Below are 20316 nucleotides of genomic sequence, written 5' to 3'. Positions count from 1 at the left end.
TGAATGGAGGCTGCTTATGCACAAAACGGCACTCAGGCCCCTCACCAACTCAGGAAAATGAGGGAGGGGGGGAAAAACAACCCAGAATGGGTAAATCCAAAGGTTTAAGAGATTATTTGCGCCAAAAAAGATATCCTTCAGAAAATGGAAATTCAACCCTAATGAAGCCAGCAGAGAGGAGCATAAACGAGGGGAGGCGAAATGGAAGATGGAAATTGGGAGGGCTAAGAGGGAATACAAGAGCAAATAGCCAAAGATAGAAAAACAAATAATAAGTTCTTGACATATACCAGAAGCCTGTGAGAGAACTAGCACATCTGCTGGACTGCCATGGAGTGAAGGCAGCAATTAAGGAAAATCAGACATTGCTGAGAAGCTAATATATTTCTTTGTATTAGTCTTTAGCACAGCTGGGAGATACAGGTCCCAGACCTACCCTTTCCAGGCAATAAAGATGAAGAGTTGTCAGAGATTGAGGAGGTCTAGGAAGAAACAGATACATGAAGGAGCAATGAGGTACTAGGACCAGATACATAGTTTACATCCAACGGTTCTGAAGGAATTTTAAAATGAAGTGACTGAGCTGCTAACAAAAGTATGCAATCTCTCATTCAAATCTTCTCCTACATGGGAGCCCTGGCGAGTAGCAAATGTTTTATCTAACTGTAAAAAGGGGAGATGCTAGGAATTACAGGCTCACTTCACTTTCAAGCGTCCTGAATCAGGATTAAAAGTAAATTTGGAAACACCTGATGTACTAGGAAGAAATCAGCACAACTTCTGTAAGAAAAATGTAGCCTCCCAATTGACTAGAATCTGATGGCCCTGTCAGCAAAGGGGTGGATAAAGGAGAACCGATTTCATTGATTTGGATTTTCAGAAGAACTTTTGACAAAGTCCTGCGCAAGAAGCTATTAAGGAAACGACTCTAGATGTTGCAAGATGAGAGGTAAAGATCTGTCATGGACCAGGAACTAGCCAAGAGGCAAAAAACCAGAAAGTACAGATAAGTCAATTTTCCCCATGGCCAAAGGTTAATAGTGAGGTGGCCTTTGTGACCATTCTAGGACTCGTGGTGTTGAATGGATCTACCAACTACTTGTGAAAAGACCAGACAGGGAGGTAGCACAAAATGATGTGGTTAGTCCAGGCTAGAGCAGACTTTGAGGTATTTCAGAGGGATTAACGAAGTTAAATGAATAGGCAGCACAATACTGGATCAAATTCACTGTTGAGAAATACAAGATAATGCACATTGGAAGGAATAATTTGAACTATTCATACATCTTGCTGCATTAAGCATTAACTAGAACCATACAGGAGAAAAGATCTGGGCACCATTGTCAGAGCTCAATTACAGCTTTTGCTTGATGTGCCGTGGTTGACAAAAAGCAAAGAAAAGGCTGTTTGTATGACGAATGAGATAGAAAATATTAGAATGCTATTATAATGAGATACTCTCACCAGGGACACTATGCTCAGTTCTGGTCACCCACTCTCAAAAACTGAAATTGCAGCTGTAGGGGGGTTCAGAGATGGGCAATGAGAATGAGTGAAGGCATGGAGAGATTGAAAAGAATGGGATTGCTTAGTTTAGAGAGGATACAAATAAGGGGCAAAAGAGAGTTAAATAATGAATGGTGCAGAGAAGGTAGATCAGACACTTCTGTTTATCCTTTCTCATAATAAAAGAACTAGGGTGAATTCAATGAAACTGAAAGGCAACAGAGTTAGAACAGGGAAAAAGGAATGCTTTTTAAACAGTGCAGAATTAACTTGTGGGACTCCTGCCAGAAGCTATCCGAGGCTAAGAGCTTAGTAGGATTCTTAAAAAGGATCAGGCATTTATGGTTCATGAGAATATCCACATTGACATTACAGGGGATACAAAAAATACAGTACAGGTATAAACCCTCCTGCTTCAGTGCATAAACTTCCCCGAGGACAGGTTATTTCATCAGAACTGCCTACAGCATGGTTTCTTATACCTTCTTCTGAAACATCTAGCACTGGCCACTGTCAGAAGTGGGATAGTGGACTAGACCCAGGTCTAATCCAGTCTGGCAATTCCTATATTTGGCCTCAAAGCTTGGGACTGTAAAGCAGTGAAACAGGGAAGAGGCTCTTCCAGGCTCTGAGGAAATAATTTGTCTAAATAAATCCACTCTTTTTGCTGGACACTGGCATAGTATCCACTAAAAGAAAAGGAGTACTAGTGGCACCTTAGAGATGCATCCGATGAAGTGAGCTGTAGCTCACGAAAGCTTATGCTCAAATAAATTTGTTAGTCTCTAAGGTGCCTCAAGTACTCCTTTTCTTTTTGCGAATACAGACTAACATGGCTGCTACTCTGAATAGTATCCACTAGTTATTCAAGGCAGGAAGCATGCTACGGGGAACAATCCCTGGCTTGTCTGGGAATGGGGTGATGGATAAAGGTGCAAAAGGAATCACGGCAAATAAAGAATGGAGGGCCTGAGGCACATACCATTAGGCAGGTTCCAGTCTGTGTGGAAGCCATTTTATATGGTCTGGAGACCTTCCCAGCCACTAGGGCCTGGAGCTTCTGTAATTGCTGGAGCAGAGTCCTAGGAGAGAACACAACCACAAGACAGTGCAATGAAGAGGGAAAGATCACGGAGGGATATGAGCCTGAAGCTGGACTCTCCAATGTCCACCCCAGCTTTCCTCTGAATGAGGAGAGCTCCCTCACTTGTCCATGTCCTCCCACTAGATAGGCCTGTGAAGCCGAGAAATGAAGGGGATAGTGATGGAGGCAATGGAACTGAAAGGAGTTGGGCGAAGGACACCTCTTCTCCTGGTGCCAAATAAACCCCCTCTGCCCTGATCTCCCATAATCAGATTTAGTCAGACCTGGACTCCAGCTCAGGCTGCCCAGATACATCCAATACCCGGGGTGGGGTGCATAGTATGGCCACTGCCACAACCCCACAATACAGGAGATTCCAGTACTTCTGGGAATGGCATGACCCCACCCCGGTGGTGTGACCTCACAGACACAGAGTGGGTGAGCTCACGCTGGCAGGGGCAGGGCAGCACACTGTTCAAAATGGCGTCCCTCATCTGTGATGCCAGACAAACTCACATCTGGTTTTGTCTCAGTACCGGACAGGGGACAAACCCTAGAAAATGAGGGCTGTCTGGCCCAAACTGGATTAACGGCCTGCCTAGGGGGGCACATCCCATAGCACTAACCACACCCCCTGGAGCATAAGGCTGAGAGGGAAGCAAAAATAAAATGTGATCTGTTTCAACTTCATCTCTCTTGGCAGACGCTGCAGGGGGTTGTGGGCAAAGCCAAATATAGAGCTGAGTGAATAATTCCTCCTCTGGTTGCCCTGGCTGACACATAACAGGCTCACTGTCTTGTTTAAATTACCTCACATGTAACGGCCCTCCAGTTATGGACACATTACGTACTGCCCACTAAAGGGCACGACTGGTTAGCTGACACGGCAAAGGAATTTGCCCCGGGGTGGGGGTGGGGGTGGAGGCAGGCCTGCAAGGAGCATTAGTGAGCCTTGGGCTTTGTAGCCAGGGGGCCCAGATTTCCTTGTTACAAATTGCCTAGTAATTTCTCCTCTGCAGCATTGCCAACTCTTGCAATCTTATTGCAAGTCTTGTGTTAGTTGGTGTTTTTCTTAAAGCCCCAGCTCCTGGAGTCAGGTGATTCCAGGAGAAGCTTAGATTTTGTATGTTTTAAAAGTTAGTTTCCAGCCCGCATGGCCATGGAGGAAAGTGGAAAACGTGCCTCTGCAGGCTCACAAGGCCAATAAAATGAACTCAGTGTTTCTTATTTTGTAATAACTCGTGATTTTTAAGCCAATCACATGAATATGGGATACTGACTCATGACTTTTGAATGCTTGGGATTGACAATACTGCTTCTGCTCCTGGCTGCTTCTCAAAAGCACAGATGGAGGAAATTCAGGGGTTGTGCTGGGAAGGGAGAGATGGGCTGCAGTTCACAATCTTTCCAGCAGGTGGAAGGCCCCAACCATCTATGAGGTTACAAAAGTTAACCAAAAAGAAAAGGAGTACTTGTGGCACCTTAGAGACTAACCAATTTATTTGAGCATAAGCTTTCGTGAGCTACTGCTCACTTCATTGGAGCTGTAGCTCATGAAAGCTCATGCTCAAATAAATTGGTTAGTCTCTAAGGTGCCACAAGTACTCCTTTTCTTTTTGCGAATACAGACTAACACGGCTGTTACTCTGAAAAAAGTTAACCACTGATTGCTGGGAAGGCATTTGCCTGACATCTCCGGGGTCTCTAAAGAGCATTGTCTTACCTGGAAGCTGGGAACAGAGCCTCAGCGTCAGGGGATCAGAGAAAAAGAGTCTGACAAAGAGCCTCAGAGCAAGGTCAGGGAAGACAATAGCCCCTGGCGAGCTCCAGTCATGGTGGTGGGGTCAAGAGGGAAGATGGGTTTGGTTAATAGGGTCACCAGCCAGTTCCTGTCCCGTGGACCGAAGGCTCATGGATGAAAGGAATCCCCATGTGCAGCTGCCAGAGCCTGTGTGGCTGTGAGGAGTGCATCTAAGTGCATGTCTAGGAGGTTGTGAAATCAGAACAAAGGGAACATGTGCATAGGAATACGTTAAGGAGAGCCTCCCTCCTCACCCCAAACTTCTGGCAGTCCCTTCCTGCTGACTCTGCTCTTGCTCTGCCACACATGCACAGTGAAAGGAGGCAGAGCTAACTCCAATTCCAAGTGCTGCTTCCTATTTCTAGGGCATGTGTATGTGCCTTCCATGTTATAGATTCAAAGGAAACAAATTCCTGGGATGGAGAGGCTGCCAGCTCTGAGCACCGAGACCCCATGCACTCTCCAGATTTTCAGCCCAGGAAGCCAAGGGCCTGCTTTAGGGCTGAGAGGAGAGACTTACTCCCTTGGGCAAGCAGTTGTGTCAGTGTCAGACAAGGAGGAAGCTCCCACAGGCTTTGCTGGGGAGAGGTGGGGCATATAATGGGATCTGCATGGGTGCCAGACACCAAGAGGGCTCCCTCAGGCTGCAGGGGATAACAGGGTCTGCACTGGTGTCAGGTTTGGAGAGAGCTGCTTTGGGTTAGATGGGACCTATGCCCATGTCAGATGAGGAGAAAGTTCCTAGAGTCTGTCCAGTCACCTTGTAAACATAGCTCTTTCTAGGGAAATCCCAAACTGGTATCTTATGCCCGTGTCTTCTCCCAGGCCTTGATACTTAATAGCCCTCTGTGCTTCAGAGAGCAGAGCAAGGGGGTTGAGAGATGGGTGTCATACCTTCGGAGGCCTCCTGCATGGGAGCTTCCATTGAGACAAGGAGAAGAGTGGAGGGGTTTGAGTGACAGTCAGAATCCGGAGAAGGATTCTGGGCTGTGGGGAGAGGAGAGGAAGGAAGGGATGGCAGAAAGCTCCCTTGCTTCTTCCCTTTCTCTGCTGACAGCCCCTGCCTGGCTGACCCAACGCAAACATTCCACACTCACTAACCAAACCCAGCTGAATTGCTGCTGCCATTGGAGGGGAACCAGGCCCTGCTGAGCAGCCCAGATTCTGCCAGGAATTGGGGGAGGGTTGCCTTTCCTTTCCTTCCAAGCACTCCGCTGGCCTCCCTTCTTGGCAGCCCACCCCAGAAGAGATCAGGGTTGGCTTCTCTCACCTGTTAGCATTTTCTAAGGTCTCCACTTTTTTCCACAGTTCATTGTTTTCAGATGTGAAAGTCTCAACTCTGCAGGAATAAAACCCAAATCCCGTTAGTTACAAACGCTGCAAAAAAGAGACAAACACTGGACCCCATCCTCTGTCAGAGTCCAGCCCTTGAACAGCCCTGTGCCTTCAGCCTCTGGCAGATGTACTCCCAACTCCCGGAGTCAAATGATCATGCGCTGTCTAGCTACATGTTCTCAGCTGATGCTAAAAATCAAGGGATCAGAGCAAAGACTGAATCCCTTCAATGCACATTAATTCCTTTGCAGTGTTTTACTCGCATGGTGCCAAGTGGCTACAAGACTCACACCTAGGAAGAGACTGTCTCTGGGTCTGGGAGAGTCACTAGAGCAGGGGCAGACAAACTTTTTGGCCTGAGGGCCACACTGGGTTTCCAAAATTGTATGGAGGGCCGGTTAGGGGACGCTGTGTCTCCCCAAACAGCCAAGGGTAGCCTGGCCCCCGCCTCCTATTTGATCCCCCCTGCTTCTCGCCCCTTGACCGCTCCCCTGGGACTCCTGCCCCATCCACCACCCCCTGATCCCTGTCCCCGGACTGCCCCCTGCCATCCCATTCAACCCCCCCCCCCATTCCTGACTGCATCCCTGGGACCCCTGCCCGATCCAATCCCCCTGTTCCCTGCCCTCTGACTGCCCTGACCCCTATCCACACCCTGACCCCTGACCATAGCCCCCAAACTCCCCTGCCCTGTATTCAACCCCCCTGCCCCCTTACCGTGCTGCCTGGAGCACCGGGTCAGGCCGCAGCTCTGCAACTGCGCTGCCTGGCCGCCCAAAGTGTTGCGCCGGCAGTGCGCTAAGGCTGCGGGGGAGGGGGAACTGCGGGGGAGGGGCCGGGGATGACCCTCCCAGGCCAGGAGCTCAGGGGCCGGGCAGGAGGGTCCTGCAGGCCGGATGTGGCCCGTGGGCCGTAGTTTGCCCACCTCTGCACTAGAGCCACGTTACATGTCGGAAAATTTGTAACAAATGCAAGGCCACATATATGTCTCCATCATCAGCAAATTACATCCATGGGCCACGGAAAACATGAACAGAAGACCTTCCACTAGAACAATTCTGGCCTCTCTTCCCCCTGAACTAAAAGGAGAATTTGCATTAGCTGCACCCTATTAGGGAAAGACAATCCCCGGCTCAAACACATGACCAGCTCTAGCCATTGGAGGGCAGTGGAGAACCTACACACTCTCTCTTTTCTCCAAGTTCTTCTCTGTAACTACTATGGTGAAAGCATCCAGCAAAGTACAGGGAACAGCTGAAGGGAAATTTCTGCAGGGCTTGGGGAAGAATAGTGGCCATGGAAGTGACAATAATAAAACAGAAGACTTTCCAATACATACAACCATGTGAAATGACCGTGTACAGCTTCTGAACTACCCATTCAATATTAAAGTTGTGCTTAAAGGGACACTGCCAGGTTGAACCTTTTAGGCCCAAAATGTAGGTTTTGCGCTAACTAAGGTCAATAAAAATGTTTTGGTTACTCTTGAAATTCCAATTAACATTTTTTTCTTAAAAATGTAAACCTACACTGTAGCCCAAATATGGCAGCACAGCGCTAGAGTCATAAACAGCCATGTACAGACACTATGGCCAGGAGTGGGGAATGAACCTAGGACCTTCAGGACTGAAAGTGCACAACCCTGCCACTCAAACTAGAGGAGCAATCCCATCAGCTGTAAGAGGTAGACTTTTATCCTTAATATGGGCTAACCACCAGAGGGAGACACACTCACACACAGCTAATGTATTACATAAGGGCATAAGAGCCAGAAGTTGAAACTGACTCATCTGTTTTCACTGTGCAGTTCTCTCCACTTAGAGAGGAAAGTGAAAAGTTAATTAGGCCTTTTAAAGAATCTGTCCATGGTAATGATCTCAGGTGTTATTAATGACACAGGACACTATTTTAAAATACTGGTCATGAAATTGGATCCTTGCAGACTGGCTTCTGTGTCTGAGAGGCCCATTTGGGGCTCCACACAAGTGCGGGGAGCCTCTTGCATGGATCTGATTGCAGGGCCATGGCATAGATTATTTCTAACCTGATAGCGTCCCATTACATTAAATTTGTAACCGCAACTCAGACAGAAAAACTGGGAACTATGAACGGAAGTAGATCCTGTTGCCCTAGCTCACATCATAAGGAGAAAACCAAAGTTCAAGCAGGGGACTTTGGGGAACAAACTTGGCCTTAGCATCTTCCTGGCTATCAGCCACTTGAGTCATCATCTTAACATATAGGGATGAGGGAATTGTATTTAATGTTCCAAAATCTCCATGCTCCCATGGCATCCACCATATGCAAAGTAGATAACAGCGTATGCAAAAAGCAGTGAGATATACAATTACTCCATATATTCATGCAAATGTGGGATTTCTGATCCGAGCAGATGCACATGTAATATAGTGGTAGTCACACTACCACTACCAAAATTTGAATATAGGATGTCAGAAGAATCTGTATTTGGGTATGTACTTGACAAGTCATTTACTTGGTTTGATCCACATTGTAGTTAGCATAGGCTGCAAATCCAGAGGGGGGCCTGAGCCATGGCCTGACCACTTTTTGCCTGGGCCAAACCTCAGTGGCACTGTGACCATTGACTCAGATTTTGAGGTGGTGGGCATAGGAGCTCATCGACTAGGGCTGTCAGGTGCTGGTGGGGGTTGCACCTCAGAGGAAAAGAAGAGGGCCATTTGGTGGTGGGGAAAATCTGTGCCTCCCCCCACCATTTTAAAGGGCACCCCAAAGCCCCGATTAGTGATCAGACAGACCAGAGCAGCTTCTACGATGGAAACATTAATCTCACCAAACACGCTACCCAAACAACAGGTCATAAAGCCTGGAATATTGGGGGCAAACAGAATAAGGCAAGCAGAAAGAGTGGGCTTTTTAAGGAATAATCTAGTGCTGTGAGGGTCTGATAGGCTGTCTGGGGGCAGGCGGAGGAGAGGTGCGGGGGGGGGGGCTGTGCACAAACCAAATCTGTGTGTCAAGAACCCCAGACAAATTTCATGAAATAACCTGACACCTGTACAGAGAATCACATTTAGAACTAAAACGCCAAAGGCCTGCATGCTGAGGACTCACCGCTGACAAACAGCTTGTCACCACTACTGTGCTGTCCCAAAGGGCTTGCTGGCTGTGCTCTGAGCCACAGAAATTAATTAAAGGAGCCAGCTGAAATCTCAGATCCTTTAAGAATATTTTTTAACTTAACAGCCCTGGGAACAAGATACTATCAAGGGCAGCCAGCCCAAGCATTGCAGTGCCATTGCTTTTGCTAGCAGTAGTGTTTTGGACCATCCCTCTACAGTACTGGGATTGGGAGGAGAGCTTTGGGGCTGATGCAGCTATTTCTGTGGAGGAAATGCTTAAGCTGAATTCCAGCCCCCAGAAGTGGCATGTGGAGTGGACAGCCAGATGGGCTTTAGAGCCCCAAGCACTGCACAAACAAGATGAGTAGTGACAGCGTGCAGGCCAGTGGCCCTCATCTCCAGTAATACCCTTGTTTGGATGCTTAGAAGGGAGGAGAAGACACTTACTTTTTCTCTAGACACTCCACATATTCCTTCTTCTTCCTGCGACTCTCCTGAGCAGAGATCTGGGAGGTGAGGAAGTACCAAACATGAGTCAGCACTATAAGCCTCAAGGCACTTCTCTGCCCTCCCCCCAGATTCGTTACATGCCTGCTTCCTTTGCACACGCTTTCTTCTGTCCAAAGGCAGAATGGGCTATCACACTTGCCTTTCACATCTGGCCACAAAACACTTAGGAAGCCAAGAATGGGACATTTAGAATTGCCCAATGTGAAGGTTACAAAGCTCTTTTGCAATGTGCCTGAACCCCATCTCCCCTGCAGGCATCTCTGGGGTCACTCGGAAACCTACTGACTCATGTGGCTACGTGATGGGGTTGGCTGGAAAGAATCTTGCCCTCAACCATCTTTGAATCACCAATGGTGACTAATACATGCTGCAGGATCTCTCCAGCTCTCCCATGGGCTCCTGCTAATCTGAGTGGCTCAGGGAATCTCACAGCCTGTACCCAACTATATGATTGAATATATATGTTATGGTAGTGCCCAGTGGCTTCATTCAGGATTTGGACTCCTTAGTGCTGGGTGCTGAACAGACAATAGAGGAGAACATGGTCCCTGTCCCAAAGGGCTTACAATATACTTTGGACAAGCTGCAATAGGTGATTGTAGGAAGGACAGGGAGAGGCGAGGTAACAATAGCAATAGGATGGTGTGGTTACACTGGCTGGCTATGACATCTGCGCAACTTGATGTTTCTGAATCATTTAAACTATTTGCTTAAGATGTAATGAAATGAGAGACCTTATTCTTGATTTTCCTCCTGACCCTCTTCAGTGCTTTCTCCTCTGCTTTGGTGAGGGGCAGCTTGGTAGGGATGGGGTAGCCCTCTGCAATCAGGGTGCGTTTCTCCTCCTCGGTCAAGAGCAGGGGGCCTGATGTCCCTTGTAATTTCTGAAATACACAAGCCTATCAGTGGCAGACAGAGCATCAGCAACAAATCCCACCCCACGGGTCCTCACCGCAGCCACCACAACAGGGGACCCTCATTGTAAATAAACCCATGGCAATGGCCTTCACTGCAGCCACGAGAACCTGTCCCCAGTGACACAGCCAGCCAGCTGCTTCACACTCTTCTCACTAATACATCTGCTCCCCAAGCTGTTGTTGGCTATGGGCATTTGTTGTAGAGCTCATGAAAAGCAGTTACCACATGTCCCTTCTACGTGACTTCTCAGTTATTCCTGTGCCAGGAACTCCCTTAAGTGTTCTTTAGTGAATCTGGTGGTCCTGAAAGTGAAGGGCTAACCGAATACTGGCTGGAGCACAGCAGTCACAGGCTGGTGCTATGCACGCCTCTTTTCATCACTCTCTCTCTGATATATCTCTCAATCCTGACCTGCAACCAGGAGTGAAAGGGAGCCGGTACGGGCCAGTACGGTGTACCGCTAAGAACCGCACCGGCCCATACCCAGCCCACATTAAAATGCTGCCCCTTTTGCCTCCCCTGTAGGCAACCCTGCTGGTAGGGTCCTATGGCAGGGCCGCCGACTGGGGGGGGGGGGGGGAAGGGAGAAGGTGGGGGGAGGGAAGGGGCAGCAACGTTAAAGCGCTGCCGCATTTAAGGATGGTCCTTTGCTGCGGCAGGGCTTTAAAGATCCTCAAACCGCTGCCATGGCAAAGGACCATCCTTTAACACTGTTGCCCCTTCCCCCCGTCGGCGGCCCTGCTGGTAGGGTCTGTATTGGCAGGGCCGCCTACAGGGGAGGCAAAAGGGGCAGGGACATTAAAGTGCTGCCACAGCAAAGGACCCTGCAGTGCTTTAACGTCCCTGCCTCTTTTGCCTGCCCCACAACCGCCAGCGGGGTGGGGAGGGCAAAGGGAGCAGCTGCCCCGGGGCCAGTGATTTAAAAGGGCCAGGGGCTCCGGACTTCGCTGCTGCAGCAGCAGCGTCCGGAGCCCCAGGCCCTTTAAATCCACACAGGAGCACCGGGTGGTGAGAGCCAGGCAGCCTGGAAGGGCTGGCTGGGGGATGCTGACCCCCCAGCCCCACCCCTTCTGCCCGAGGCCCCTCCCTGGCCCTCGACTTGTAAGTGTCCCAACTTATTTTCACCCCTGCCTGCAACACTCCCCCTCCACACCACCACTTCAGGACTGGGGTCCCATCCAGCTCTGCCAATCGACCTCACTCCTGATTTGCAGTGCCCCTCTGGCTATCCAGTCCTGGGCCTGAGCAGAAATTACCAACAGTGAGACTAACAACTAACAGCCAAGTAAAGTCTCCCAGCTCCTGTGAGCACAAAGAACCCTGCACTCTAGGCTGTGGCGGAGCTTGTATCCTGCTGGCATTCTGATGTCTCCTTTCTAGTTCCTTACATGCGGTGCTGTGAGGAGAGGCGAGGTGGAGATTGCACTGGAAGAGCGAGCAGCTGGCCGGGCTGGGCTGGAGGGAGGCAGGGACCGTGGACTCTGGGATCCATCACTGTCACTGCCATGGCTGCTGGGGGGCGTTGGAGGCATCTGCACCAGGTCATCTAATGGGAAGTAAGGAGAGCACGTTTATCACTACATCATCAACCTACTGGGATAGGTGCGGGGCAATGGACAGCACCAGGGCAAAGTGCTTCCATGAGATTGGGGTGGAAGGAGAAAGCACTGCCCATAGCACGCTGGGGGCTGGAGGAGGGCAAGTTAGCTGAGGCTCAACCCAGGAAAGACACAGACAATGCTGGAATAAATGGAAGAACCATCCAAGATTGTGCCATGACCCACACACAGAGAGCAAATTCTCCATCTTTGCCTTTGAGGCGTTCATTGGAGCCAGGGCTGTGTTTGGTGCCCAGGTACTGCCCGTGGCCAAATCACTTTCTTTGAACTATGCTCAAGAAGAAGGATGCAAGCTAGCCATCCTTATCCAGGCCTTTGTCGCCTCGAGATTCCATTGCTATGATGTGCTCTGTGAGGGGCCTGAGAGCACTCAGGAGCTCTGATTTTGGGTGCTTCAATTTGTGTGTCTAGTTTGAGACATTCAGAATCATGGACACTTGAAAATTCAGCCCCGGAAAGTTTGGAAGTTGGACACTTCAGCAGTGCCTTTCACCCCATGTGATACAGCTGCAGCGACAGTCAGTGGTGCCAATTAGGAGGAGTTGGGGGTGAACGCTTCCCGCTTTTGCACTTGCTCAGAGTTCCATAGGCTGCAAAACTGAGGGGATGGGGCAGGCGTGGCCTGACCATTTTTCAGCAGTGGTCCCATACTAAATCAGTACTGTTGCAACGCCACTGAAATTTGACCCCGTCGCCCCTCTGTACAGCTGGAGGGACAGCCAGGCCAAATAGCATTCCAACCTGGGGCACAGGGAGTCTGTTCCGATACAACAGAGTGCAAGGGAGTCCCCCGAGAACTTGACTCCCAGTAGCACTGGCTCACGTACTGTGTGGGTGAGAGAGAAGGGAAATCCCTGGGCTGAGGAAGAGCTGGGTCCCCAGTGGAGGGGGTATAAATGGGGACTGGAACGAGGTCCCTGCCGGGGGAGATGGGACCAGAACTTGCTTTCCAAAGAGATACTTGAATTGGAACTACCTACTACAGTCAGCAGAGGTGCTTATGCTGCCATGCGCTTGGCTTAAAGGAGAGGGAATTGTTGGCTGTGGTACCCTGCACAGGGTTCTAGTCCTTGGATAAGCTTCCTGTTCCGTCTGCCTCAGCCTATGTTTGATAACCTGGCCATGCTACAAGGCCCACCATTCTTCACAGACGTTTGGGGATGAGGCAGGCCGAGGAGATGGGATATGACGAGGGTCATTGTTAGCAAGGAGGCCAGTTTTACTGATATTCATAAAAGCAACCCGTTGGATGTGCTATAGGGGTGTGATATTTGTAAGCAGCATTGTTAGTTTTAATTAGTGTGAAGCAGACCGCCCAACAGGCCTGGATTTCACATGGCCATCCAATTTGATCCTCAAAACCCCTGTCTTGGTTGAAACAGAACATTTCCCACGTTCGGTGGCACCCACCCACCCACCCGCAGCTTGTTATACACGGTGCATACCATTGGCAGGGGGTTGGGAAGAGGCAGAGAGGCAGCTGCTTCTGGGCATGATCAGCCCCCCACGCAGGCATGTTCAGTGGCTGCGGGGTTGCTCAAAGACAGGAGTGATACTGCACCGGGTTGTGGCGCAGGCTGGAAGGTGGAGGGTGAGCGTAGCATGGACTCAGCACCTGCAGCGGAGATGGCTCCACAAGGATTGGTGGTGACCAGCTGTGTCCCGCTTTAGCCACTTGAAATGTTGGGAAGTATGGTGAAGTGCCCAGGGCCTAGGATGAGTGCTAGAATTGCTAAATACACACAAATACACACATTCCTGCCCCAACAATGCTGTGCTGTGGCTGCCAGGCTCTCTTCCTGATGTCACTGCTCTCCGACAGCCAAGGGACAATGTTTTTACTAGATCTGAGTCAGGTATTTCAGGCAGATGTAGGACATAAATAGGTGACATCATAATTTAAAATCCTTCTAACGTATCCCTACAATCTAGGTTACAAAATGAGTTCTCTAATGGACCTTGGTGAGGTCTAGTGCCCAGGACAAAATCAGAGATGCTAGAAAGCATGTCTCAAAAGGCACGCAGTGCCAAATTAGCAATGCCTGAATTGAGCCAGCTTCCAGAGAACTGGCTCTGCCATCTTTGGAGTTTGCCAAAATGCTGAGGATCTTTACAGTGTATCCAGATACCACCATGATGGGCTGGTATAAGAACCAAAATAGCATGCAAAGTCTGTTGTGCCCTGGCTCAGCTATACTGCTCCAAACCACCTCCCAGCACACACTCTCAAACACAATAAGGTCTCCAGGGGAAGAGCACCACTCTGTGCCTCAGTTTCCTCATCTGTAAAATGGGAATAAAGATATTGACCTCCTTTGTAGTGCACTTTGATGAAAAGTGCTATTTGGGAGTTAGGCATTATTATTATTAAAGCATTTCAGGGGCTCACACACTTGCCACGGTACTTAATGCACCCAAGTGGCTCTGGTTGCTCGGTATCACAACAGGTCACCAGGTGCTTGAGAAGTGCCTCAGCTGTGGGTTAGAGGGCTGACCCCACTCCTGTGGGCCCTATTGTATGTGGGAGCATGATTAGGCTGGGTGTCTCTGGGGCAGTCAGAGTTCTTAATGGAGCCTTAATCGTGCATTTTCGGACTTCAGATGTTTGGATTCCTTTCGCATTAAACTGAATTTCGAATTTCCTGGCTTTTGAATGGTTGTTTTTGGATAGCTCCAAGGTCCCTGTGAGGCTTTCAATGCTCAGGTCTCTCATATATATTTTCAGCTGTAAGGTAGTTTCTTGTGCATAGGAGTTACAAACAATTCTGTATGTGGCCATTCGTACATGCTGTAATTCCATTTGTATCTGAACACGGGTAATTCAGCCTGAAGATAGGGGATCCATGGTAACCCATCTCAGCCTGCCCTGTTGTTATTCTATGTGTAAGACTTGGTGTATGAGAGTTGTTTTGTGTGTCTATATGCATGGCTTGGAGTGACGAGGCTTTGCAGCCAGATCTGTGTAATATTGAGGGGATGCACGACTGGGCTAAGTACCAGCCAGCTGATTCTATTTTCTTACCTGCTGGTACATTTAGAAACTGGTTCACTTCTTTGGGCTCAGCTTTGATCACAGGTGCTGGAGTCATTTCTACAGGAGTCTGTGAAAGAGCAAGAGTACACAGCTGTCTCTGAGTGTCTTTTTCACTTCCCTCCCCACCTTTCACAAACAGCCCTCGCAGAGTGTGTTGATTGCAGCTACTGCTTCACCAACTCTCTACTTTGCCACATTCCACGCAGTGCCCTGAAGCCCGCCCTGCCAGCCTGCTCGCTGCACTAGCAGCAGGTACACTGACAACCCACAGCACACAATCACGTCAAAAATCTCTATCGTTGCCTGAAACACCAAATACAAACAAGTGTATTTGCTTAGGGAGGGGAAGCCACACACAGCCATGCTGCCACTGCAGATGCTAAGGCAACATCTCTGAATGAAGACTACTACCTCCTTGGCCATTAGCCCAGCTCAAGGCCCAGAAAGCACTCTTTAAACTGACCTCCCAATTCAAGAGGGATGCCTCTCTTAGATCTGCCTTAATCAGAGCTGAGAGAATTTATACAGGCTTTGAGAAATGGAGTAAAACCCCTCTAGTGCTCTTAGGACTTTCACCAGGGCCACTGAACAGCTGTTTCTGATCAAATAGATTAAGAGTTAACATGAACAGCACGTTGTTCCCAGCTGGACTGAACTGCCCCCCTGCTCCCAGCCTCCCTTCCCCCATTCCACCACAGGCAAGAGAGATTTTTACACTAAACAGATACATTGCAAACTCCCCCAGACGGTAAACACAGCTGAGTGTGGACCTTGCTACAACTGCCAGGCACACAAAACAGATCTGCATTCGAGGGCACGGCAAGTTCAAGCTGCGTAAATAATGGAGGAAGTCTATGTGCATTTTTAGCTTGAATAGTTGATTTGTTTACTAGAATTGTCTGAAAGGGAAGATGCCCAACATGAGTGAAAAAAGGAAGAGAACCCAGGAAAGGATCTACTGTATCTGATGGGCCACAAGATACAAGACAGTTCAGCACCATGCAAGATTGGACAAACCTCCCCTCTCAGAAGAGCCCCCACTGGAACCAGGGCGAAACGGAGCCCTCAGTCACCCCCATGTCACCAAAGGCAGCAAGTATCCAAGGGTGTTCTTCGGAGAAACAGACATCTTAAGGACTTGGGAGTGGGCAAGAGCTTTGGTCCCTCAGTTCTTGGAAATATTCATAACAATTGTGAACACTTAGTGTGTGGCATCCACCTGTCCTCACAAACAACAACTGGAACCTCAGAGAAGGGTTGTTATCCCTGTTGTTCAGCTTGGGAAAGTGAGAGGTTTTATGATGTGCCCAAGGCCACATGACAAGTCAGTGGCAGGACTGGGAGAGGGACTCAGGAGTATGAGGCTCATATTCAGCCCATTAGTTAATTCTGCCTTCCCTAAAATTATCTCATTGGGGAAGTGCTTTTGAACACTCACCAGCAAAATGGGCTCCCCAAGGGCTAAAGAAATATCAGCAGACTGGAAGGAAAGGGCCTTCCATCAAGTTGAAATGCTAGTGAGCAACTAGATGGCTCTGGAGTTGGTAAATTGCACACCAAGTGCCTCAAGGACATTGTTTTGAATCTAACCCACACTGTTAATAATTTCAAGTCTCCTGTGTTATAGAGGGGTAAATCTTTCAGTGTCTACACAGGAGGAATAAGTTCCCCTGGGTCCTTTTGCTCTTTTAATTAAAACGGGGAGTGAGTTTAACACTGAGCCTAAAACCATTCTAATTGTCATTTCAAGTGAGAAATTACTAGCAATAAGGAAATGGTTGGGCATCAGCTTTGTTTCACCTTCAGCCTTCTGTCCAGGAGGACCCTATAACTGCAGGCAAGGGGCCTGCAGAGCCAAGACAGTGTCAGAGTTTGTTGTTGGGAAGTGCCAATTACCAGATACATAGTCAGGCACATATTCTGGGTAAAACGGGCTCACCTCTTCAGGTGCCGGCAGTCTCTGCAGTGGGTTGAGGTTCAGCGCTGGCACTAAACTGGCTGCAAGCTGGGATTCAGGAAGTTCTGGAGCCAGGTTCTGTTCCTGCTTCACCATAATGGAGCACAGCTTGTGCCCAAGGGACCACACTCCGCTCTCCAGGTCTGAAACAAGCACAGCATGAGAATCAAACTCCACCAAGCTTCTTTGGGACACCAGCAGTAACAGGACAAGGCAAGAGACATCAGAAGCTTTTATCGGCAAAGGGTCCCTTTCCAATGTGTGTGGGGGATATAGGTGTCTCTCTTCTGCATTAAGATCTGTGATAGGCACTGCTGCTGCACAAGTATGTGTATACCCTCAATATTTAAGGGGTCAGTTAATCCCTCTCCTCATGGACACTACTGGTGCTGACATTCATTCTCCAGGTGTGGAGAAATGCATGTATGCTGCTCCCCACCCCCAGGCAGAAGCAGGCTGCAGTCTCCACCATGAGGAGCATTAGTGTAGAGGGAGAGGGAAAGCCCTCTGAGAAACACGTAATGGGCCTGAGTGCCCCCCTCTGTGTGCGAGCTTGGGGTATGAATATTTATGGGGACAGAAGATCACAGGAGCTGGATCTCAGACAAAAAGAGATAATGGTCAATTCAGAGAAGGTGAAGTCGCTTGGCCTCTACTCTGGAGTTTTGGTCCCATCCTTCCTGCTCCTTAGACACCTCAGCCTGCCAAGAAGCTAGTCTGTACCTGGTTCAAGTCATACATCCTCCTACCTAATGCACTTCCCTTCCTCTTTTATCTCAGTACTGGAAACTCATTGGCCCTGCCACACTACAGCCTTTAACACAGTATATCACCAGTTTACGTGCTGGCTAGTTCTAACCATGGCCTGGTTAGCTCTGATCAGGAGTCCAGATTCTCTGCCACTACCCTGGTCCCTAGACATTGCTCTGGCAGAAGCTAGGGACTGCAAAGGGGTCACAAAAGCCCAGAAGAGAGTTCCTCTGGTGTAGGAACTGCACAGGGCCTGTGTATGCAGATATAAACTACTCCTCTGTGCAGCTCCCAGTGTAGGGCACACGCCAGGGTCACGGAGTGAGTGGCCATCTTGCGCTGTAGAGTAGCCTGTAGGCAGCCATAAGAAGGCTGCCATAAGCCAGAGCAGCCACTTATGTTGGGGCAACATCAGCCCCGAGTGCACTCAGAATCCAGATGGCACAAAGGTGGCTTAAAGTCACCTTTGCCCAAACTGCTCCTGGGCTATGCTTTCTAGGAGGCAGCACAGAATTTAGCCCCTGTTTGTGCCCACACAGAATGTAGTTAAAACTCTGGCAGTAATTAGAGCTGTAAACAGTGTGTCACCCTTGGCAGTGGCCTATGCTGGCTGTCTTCCTGTAACTAGTCTGGCACACTTATTTTGCTGTGCGGACAGGACTCCCTAACTGTGCCTGTGTAACTGGTTGGGCTTGTCCTCCTTCCTTCCAGCTCTCTGTGCAGTAGGATGCCCCCGAGTATACTTCCACATGCCCTGCTGGTGCTGCTCTGTATGTATATCTACCGTGCCTATTCCCTGCTGGGGCACTATGGGATAGCTACCTAGACTTTCCCAGAATGCACCAATGCAAACATGATTAGGCACCCTAGTAGGTGTGAACGCATAACATAATAGTGATGGCAGCAAAGCTGCTATGTGGACACAAGCTGAACTGTATTACCTGTTAAGGAGGCCAAGCCATAACCAGTTACAGAACCCACCGTTGCAGCTCTCGTGTGGATGGGCCCTGTATTTTGGAGAGTGCGGGAGAGAAGGGGTTACAAGGCCACAGGTAACTGCACCCAGAAACCTTGGATGAACTTTCCCCTCCATCCAGCTGTTCTGCTACAATGGTAAAAGCAGGACTGGAAAGCTTTACATGTCCCTTTCTGTGAGAGGAACGGCGCCCCCTCTGCCTGAGAGAGCTGTGGCTGCTGGACTTGTTACTAATCAAAGCAGAAGAGGGCAAGCAAGGGGCTCTTTCTGTCTAGAATAAACTAGGTGAGAGAGCAGCCCCCAGCTCTGTCAGTCCAAACAGGCCAAGCAGTGAACACCCAAACAAGCACATGCTGCCTTTCCTTCTCCTGTCCCCATCCCAAGCCCCTCTGTCTGTCCCAGCCTGCAAGATTTATTACAAGAGCTATTGGGTTACAGAGATGAACCAGCCAACAGGGTGTTGTTAAGGGCCAGATGAGAAGGCATTTTCCATGGATGCATCTACAATCTACATCCTTGGTGGATCCCAAAGGTACAGATGATCTAGAAACACTGAAGATGTGTCTGGATCCTGCTGTGTGAGTGGTGCCAGGAGATTCTGACTCAGCATGCTTTTCTAGATACATTGTTTGTGGTCAGATATTCGGAATGGGTGTGCAGTAAAAAATATGGACCCATCACACACAGATATGAGAAATTCATTGCTCCTCTGGAAACAGGGAAGGGAGTGAAGAGAAATGAGGGGAGAAGGGGATTATATTTAAATTGTGTCTTCATTTCTCTTTCCTCTCTGTGCTATAGAACCACAGCCTGCTTGTTGGCATGGAATTGGACTTCACAGATCAATAGCTCACCCAGTTGCATGTAATCAGACCTACACCTTCTGCTCTAGAGAACTGTAGCCGGCTCCTGGGCATGAAATTATGCCTGCACGCCCTGGTCTGCAGAACTGCAATCTGGTACCTGGAACCAGAGGTTCCATATTTGTACCCATAACCTATTAGGCAAGTGGATTCGACTGAAAAACAAGGTCATGAGACTGATGAGCAACCTGAACCTCGCAACCTAACTGAATTAGTGAGTGTCTAGCCTGGGATGGGCAGGATTCTGAAGTTTTTGAGGACAGCAGGGAAGCATGGAGAAACCAATGTGTAAAAAGCAACAGCCGGCTCCAAAACTAGAGACAGCCTAGGTTCCCTTGAGAATGCAGCAGGCTGAAAGGGTATACTTAACCCACACAGATGTTAAAGGAAAACTATTTGTGGCATTGCGTTTTAAGGAAAGCACTAATAGGTACAATGCAGAGATACATCTGGATTTGGGTTCAAATATAAATACACATTAAAATGGAGGTTTAACCCACACAATTTCAGCATAGGGCAGTTGACCCCAATTCACAGATGGATTAAAATGTGTATCAATTCAAATATGAGCCAGATATAACCCTGGAAATGCAGTTTTTTATCCTCTGCATGTGACTATGTGTGTTGACATATGTGTGCTACAATGATATTTTGTACTCATTCACTGCACAGAGGTGAATTTCACCCTCTGACTAGTAATGTAAGGCTGGCACACCACTTCAGTCCTATTGATTTAAGTGGGGTTTAACTGATGAATAGTCTGCACAAGAGCAATTGTCACCCTCAGTGTCCCAAATATGTGCTAGGCTCTCTACAGACATAGGAAAGCCCCAAAGAGCTTGCAGTCTAAGCAGAGACATGA

At 48.9% G+C, this 20316-nt stretch overlaps 1 protein-coding gene across 2 annotated transcripts in view; it reads right to left on the bottom strand.

The window, feature by feature from the left end:
• The window catches only part of CREB3L1 (cAMP responsive element binding protein 3 like 1), a 67782-nt gene that overhangs the window by 5193 nt on the left and 42273 nt on the right, over positions 1 to 20316 (bottom strand). For both annotated transcript variants that reach the window (XM_084630108.1, XM_084630109.1), the window contains exons 3-9: positions 16848 to 17008; positions 14897 to 14975; positions 11644 to 11801; positions 10072 to 10221; positions 9275 to 9333; positions 5662 to 5730; positions 2489 to 2588 (exon numbers count right to left, since the gene is read on the bottom strand). In XM_084630108.1, the coding sequence (XP_084486234.1) occupies positions 2489 to 2588; positions 5662 to 5730; positions 9275 to 9333; positions 10072 to 10221; positions 11644 to 11801; positions 14897 to 14975; positions 16848 to 17008 (776 nt within the window). The remainder of the gene's footprint in view (positions 1 to 2488; positions 2589 to 5661; positions 5731 to 9274; positions 9334 to 10071; positions 10222 to 11643; positions 11802 to 14896; positions 14976 to 16847; positions 17009 to 20316) is intronic.

This window comes from Lepidochelys olivacea (assembly GCF_965140295.1).
Source record: "Lepidochelys olivacea isolate rLepOli2 genome assembly, chromosome: 6".
NCBI classification, from domain to species: domain Eukaryota; kingdom Metazoa; phylum Chordata; order Testudines; family Cheloniidae; genus Lepidochelys; species Lepidochelys olivacea.
The sequence above is the reverse complement of the archived record's forward strand: the minus strand, read 5'-3'. Positions and strand labels throughout refer to the sequence as shown.